Source organism: Oryzias melastigma, linkage group LG4, assembly GCF_002922805.2.
Source record: "Oryzias melastigma strain HK-1 linkage group LG4, ASM292280v2, whole genome shotgun sequence".
NCBI classification, from domain to species: Eukaryota; Metazoa; Chordata; class Actinopteri; order Beloniformes; family Adrianichthyidae; genus Oryzias; species Oryzias melastigma.
This window is the reverse complement of record NC_050515.1, coordinates 25,445,841-25,451,840: the sequence shown is the minus strand read 5'-3', so window position 1 is coordinate 25,451,840 and position 6,000 is coordinate 25,445,841. Positions and strand designations below refer to the sequence as shown.

At 45.6% G+C, this 6,000-nt stretch overlaps 1 protein-coding gene across 1 annotated transcript in view; it reads right to left on the bottom strand.

Moving 5' to 3' along the window:
* The window catches only part of LOC112150809 (leucine-rich repeat-containing protein 52), a 32,505-nt gene extending 29,497 nt beyond the window's left edge, over positions 1-3,008 (bottom strand). The window contains exon 1 of the mRNA XM_024279304.2: positions 1,310-3,008. Within this exon, the coding sequence (XP_024135072.1) occupies positions 1,310-1,958 (649 nt within the window). The 5' untranslated portion in view covers positions 1,959-3,008. The remainder of the gene's footprint in view (positions 1-1,309) is intronic.
* Between the last annotated feature and the right edge of the window lie 2,992 nt (positions 3,009-6,000).

The window sequence follows — 6,000 nt, the reverse complement described above, 5'->3', positions numbered from 1 at the left end:
AAAAAAAAAAAAAGCCATGTTGTCAGGGATTAAACCGGCCCAGATGAGCATGTTCCCCCTCTCAGCATCAATGAGGGTATCGAGCTGTGATCCCTGTTCAGTTGTGCCAGTTTTTCCTCTAATATTTATGAAAACTGTCCAACCAGACGTCCTCAGGGGAATACATTCATGTCTTATCGCACCAACAATACCCGTCTGAGGAGTAAATGTTAGACACAGATGATTTGTGTCCAGATTAAGTTCTTTAGTCGCTCTTTAGATTTTTGAAAAAAGGTCCGACACCAAACTTTCACTTCCTGTTAGTGGGCAGATAAGGCTATTTATTGTTTATTATTTATCATCATTTAGTTTCTGTGCATGTTTGTACACTGCTTATTTTAATAAGAGAAACTTGACTTATTCGTTAAGTTAACACAACAAGTTTTTGCTGATGCGGGTCATTTTCCAAGCCTGATTTTAATTAGGGTCTGATCTTTATTGAGTTTCTGTGAAACCGTCACACATTTCTCATGGAGGTGCACTGACGTTGCTGCTGAGATGATTAAAAGAGGAAAGTGAGAAGTAAAATGCTCATTTAAAAACAATAGACAGGTTAAATCATTGGAAACGATGAAGTTTCTTGCACATAATTTTTAATTAAAGCATCCCTAGTGGTCTTTTAACTATGATTTTGCTGTTTTTAGTCAAAATCAAAATGTTCTCTTGTCCTCTTGTTACATTCCAATTTTGACAGAAATCTAAAAAAAGTGAAGGTAAAAAAGGTTAAATCTACGCTAAAGGAAGTCCCACATCAGCAGACAGTTTTATGGGACGGCATTGGGAGTAACGTCCACACGTTCCAAGTCATGAGCCTGTTTACAGCTGGAAGACCATTGAACCTCTAAAAGCAGCCGGGGCTTCAGTTCTCTGCTTTTCTTGAGTCAGTGAGGCTTGAAATCTGCTGTAAACCTGAGATGTTATTGAGAATTGAAGGGCAGTCTCAACTGTAACTGCAGCAGGAGCAGAGGAGGAAAGTCTCCTGATTGCTGTGACTCTGGAGGTCAAGCCGTTGAGATTCTCAGTTTGTGCCAAACATCCTCCTGATTCTCATGAGCGCTCATAATAAAAGTGTGCATGGACAGAGGAGCAACAGCAAGATTCCCATCATTGGGGAGTAAATTGACCGAGCAGGAACTCCTAAATTGGTTAAATGAGCTGATTGAGAGGATGAGGAGGGTCTTCTGGAGACAAGCAAGTCTAGAGGATGCAATGGATCATTCTGGACATGCAAACCAACAAATACCTTAAGTTTATCATTTATCATACTCACCTTGAAACTTGAACCCTTCTATCTTCACCCACAGGCAGAGGTCCTCCGTGTCACAGTCGCACCTCCAGGGGTTGCCGCTGAGGCCCAGAGAGCGCAGAGCGGGCAGGGCGATCAGGCTGCTGATGTTCAGGGAGGTCAGGTTGTTCCGGCTCACGTCCAGCACCTGCAGAGCAATGTTCTCCAAGAAGGCGTCCGGGTGGATCTCCCCCAGGCCGGGGTTATCCGTCATCCGGAGCATCACCAGCGACGCCAGAGGCCCGAAAGTCCGGTCCTCGATCTGCAGCAGAGTGTTGAAAGACAAGTCCAGGTAGGCGAGTTTCCGCAAGTTCCCGAAAGTGGACTCTGAGATCTCAGTCAGGGAGTTGTTGCTACAATCCAGGTAGACCAGGTCGGACAGGTAGTTGAGCTGCAGCGCCGGCAGGTCCCCGATGCGGTTGTTGGAGATGATGAGCTGGCGGGTCGCGAGGGGCAGGTCGTTGGGGAACAGGGTGAGATCCTGCCCGGCGCACTGGACCACCAGCTGGTCGTCGCACACGCATCTGTCGGGGCAGCCGGCAGTGAGCGCCGGAGAGGGGGCCACCCCCATGACGAAGAGAAAGAGGAAGAGGAGCCGGAGGGACTGCGCGCTGGGCTCGGGCAAGAAACGCATGACGATGCCGCCCGGGGCGTCATGAACTCGGGCTGGGCTGGAGCAGCTCTCCCCGGCGCTCCGCGGGCATCCTGCCTGTGTGCGAGGAGCTGGAGGAGAGGAGAGGAGTCTGCTCCGTGCGTCTGGACCCCAGCTGCTGTTTCTATCCAGCCTCCCTGTCTCTCAGAAAGACCGACGGTCAGTCAGCCGCTCACACGCACGCCGGCGCCCCCCGCACGGCTCCTCCACAGCGCATCGTTTCAGAAGGTGACCGGAGAGACGCGCGATACTCCCAGACTTTGTCCCATCTGAAGAGCAGAAGCACAGATTGTCCGCGGACGCCCCGTCTGTGTCTCATCTTTGTTTGCTGTGGTCTCCAACAGAGTGCATTATAGTTTCCAAACAAATGTTCCGACTTCCACAAATTCTCCCAAATCCTCCTCCAGATTCTCCACCACTCCACGGCTCTTCAAGATGCGTTTGGATGAGCGCGCGTGCGTCCGGAGCGTGCCGGTGTCCAGCAGCCAGCAGACAGGTCGGGTTCCTCTCCACAGCTGAGAGCGCGTCCTTCTGCTCTGCGTGATGCGCTGCCGAGCTCCTCTGCCTCTCTCTCTGCGCGCGCTCCCTCTCTCTCCATGTACTGCAGCGCTGCACGCGCTCAAGTCTCGTTTCTGTAGTGAGAGGAGGTCATCATCAGTTTGCCCTTTTGTCAAAACCAAAGCACAAAGCTGTCAGGCAAAGGGAAAAAAAAAATAATAAAAACAAAAACTCGCTGGCGCATGCGCCCTCGAGCTTAAGAACCAATTTTCAGATGTTTTGCTGACAAAATGAGCTTGTTAAACCATAATAGAATGCATTATATAATGCAGAATTGCAAGATTGCACACAATGCTGATATTTTCTCTTTTTTTAACTTTCTGGATAAAACATTAAAATGCTTTCTGTGTTTTTAACATGTTCTTGTGGCCCTTTTCTGATGATGAAGACGAATATATTCAGAATCTACTGGAATGACGTTGATCGTAACGTTTGAGCAATTAAAGATTTTCCATAATTTCTTACAGTTGCACTGACCTTATTCAAATAATGAGAATTGAAGCAGCTGGTCACATCTGGACCACACTTTATAAAAGTATTTTTTTCCAGAAACGCAAACACGAGGAGTGACTCTCAAACCAAACACACATTTTAGACAAAAAGCACTTTTTTGTGTGTGTGTTTTTTTTCTAAACTTCCGTCAAATTAGGAGGCCAGGAACATCTCAACTCAGTAACTCATCCAGCGGATGTGACCGGCAGTAACTTCTGATGACAGCAGGGCAGACTGAGGGCGAGGCAGGGCACAGGAGTGGACGTCTGCTGGGAGATTTAAACCAGAGGTTTTTTCTTCCCTGCTGATATTTCATCAGTCCACCTGGTGTAACCTCTCTAATGTTACCCCGTGCCATCTCTCTTTCACTGCATGCGCCGTATAGGTTGATTCAGTAAAGGGCACAACAAGCTCAGAAGGTCAATGTCACCTGAAGATCACTTAAAACTAAAAAAAAAAGGGTTGTCTGGGCAGAGAGCCTCCAGCTATTTCCTCCTGCAAACTTTGACATCAAATCTGTAGAAAACTATCTACGGCACCTCCGTGCTGACAGGGGGAGGAAAAGGTGTTGGGATTGTATTATCTTTCTGGGACATCCATTTCATGGCTTTTATCTCACACCCCCTGTTCTATGGAACTCTGCCGTTAGTTTGGAGGAGGTATATTGAAAACCCATTCCAAACAAGGCTGCAAATTGGTTTTGAGGGAAGCCAGCTTCAAGCTGGCGTATCGGGCATGCCGGATCAAGGTCAGGGATATGATTCTTAGAGGAGATGCCTGCTGACCAGTGTGGCAGGACCAATGCACATCACATAAGGAAATACCAGGAGCTCAAATGGAGTTGTTGTGCTTTGGCAGAGAAGATGCTAATTTTTAAGAGACATTCACATCCTCAAATCTGCTGCTGAGTCCATAAATATATGTTCCTTACAACTTTATAAAGGGAAATAAGCATACGTTTCCAATAGTTTAAGCTTTACTTTCTATTGGAGCAATGCTACAATTACAGTATAAAAGAAAAATAAACAAAAAAAGCCATAATTTAATTTTTTTTTCTAATTTTCTGTTTTCAGATGATTTAAATCCTTCACTCCAATCATTTTCTCCTCAGGTCTAAGTTTTCAAATATCTCAGCTTCTTCTGTTAATTCACCTTAATTTTGGTTCTCATTCTGAACACAATGTTTAAAATGTTGTTGCAATGTCAATGCTGTTGAATAAATGTGATAATTAATCTCTAAATAGATTACTTTTTAAACTAAAGCGGTGTGTTTCATGCATGCAACTTAAGCCATTGACTGGATATTGACTGGACATATCAACACCTTCTCCCTCGTGTCCCAAACAGGAAGTACCTGCTGGTTCCAAGAAGTCAAAATCCCATAGACTACTATTGAGAAATAGACAGTTATTACTCAGTCGTGTTATTTGTTAGAAAAACTATTCTTGCTCCACTTCATTCTTCTTAACATCTTCTTTCTAATCCAAATGTTTTTTAAGATATATTTTTTACTTATTGCAAGTTATTCAAGTAATAAACTGACCAATCAGATGCCTCAGTAAAAGCATGTGTTGCCCCCCTGGCCCCACCTCCAACATTTGATTGACAGCTTCTCCAGAGCTGCTTTCAGTGGCCTTCAAACAAGCTCACTCATGTTTGGTGACGGCAACTCCTCTAAAAACGTGACTCAGACCGATAACTGTTGACGGGCTGCAAAATGGTGGCAGCTGAAGCCATGGTGACGGCTTTGGCCGGATTTTGTGAGGGCCGGATGTAAGCCATTTTCTTTGGGTGACTTCAACAATTCAGACACAACCCATATCTTCAAAGTTTCTAGTGAGCAATCAGCCCCACAAATACTTTTTTAATGAACATGAACTGTAAAAATGACCTTAATCTGTGAGTTGAATATTACTTAAGTGGAGTTTTACTTGTTCTGCTTTGTTCAACTCTTTGATTTTGTTCCTGTTTTAATGAGAAAAATGGGACACCTAAAAGGAGAGATGTTCATTGTTTTTTCATGGCTCTCTCTTACAGACAAACTACCCTTGGCTCAGAGACACATCCCAGACAGACAGCGGCTCCCGTGGAAAAAAGCATTGCAGCTCTGCTCTGACACGGACATGGTTATCTGTATCCAGCCTGATAAATCACGTTGAAGCGAAGCTCCGCTGACAGAGCAAAGACACCTGGAGAAAAACGAGCCCAGTTCATCAGTGTTGGTTTCCTGCGACTCGTCTGTTCCCTCTGTCATGACTTTGCAGCCTAAATGGCTCCACTGAATCATGTCAGCAGACCATCAGACTCATTAATGTAACTTTCCTCTCTGACTGCTCTCAGTGGTGTCAGCTTGCGGAGAAGCTTGTTTGTCCACGTGTGAAATTGTGCATGAGCCTACAGAAAGTTGGGGGTGCATGACTCCGGGAGGTTCCGGGTGACCACGTGGGAGCGGGATGTGTCACGCTTGTTTTGTGGATGCCCTCTGAGATAGTCGTGTCAGTGCAGGCACAGATTATTTTTTTATAAGTGTACTTCGGTCTCACCTAACTGTTACACGATCCCGTCTGACCCTACGTCTATCGGAAAGCCCACCTTTGACCTAAAGGTGCCACCCCTGTTACCTAACAAGGTTTTCTCTTTCTGAGATCAATAGACTCCATAATGGCGAGCGGAGTTCCGTCTTATTTGCAGGCCAGGTCTCCTTAGTGAAAAAGCATCATAACTCTTTCTCCCTATTCTTTCCTCCCTTCAGGTCCTGACGTGGACATAATTCTTCTTCGCTGGGCCCGATCTTTCAGGCTGTGACTTTGACGCTCACTTTTCAGCGCATAAACAGAGCCATCATTCTAATGTAATTGAATCAGGAGTACAGTGATCCATCTGTCAGTCTGGAGTCAGTGCTGAGCTCTGGGTCTCTGAGAGGGATCTAGGAGGAAACATCAAAAATAATACGTTTTATGATTAGTGTGGAGGA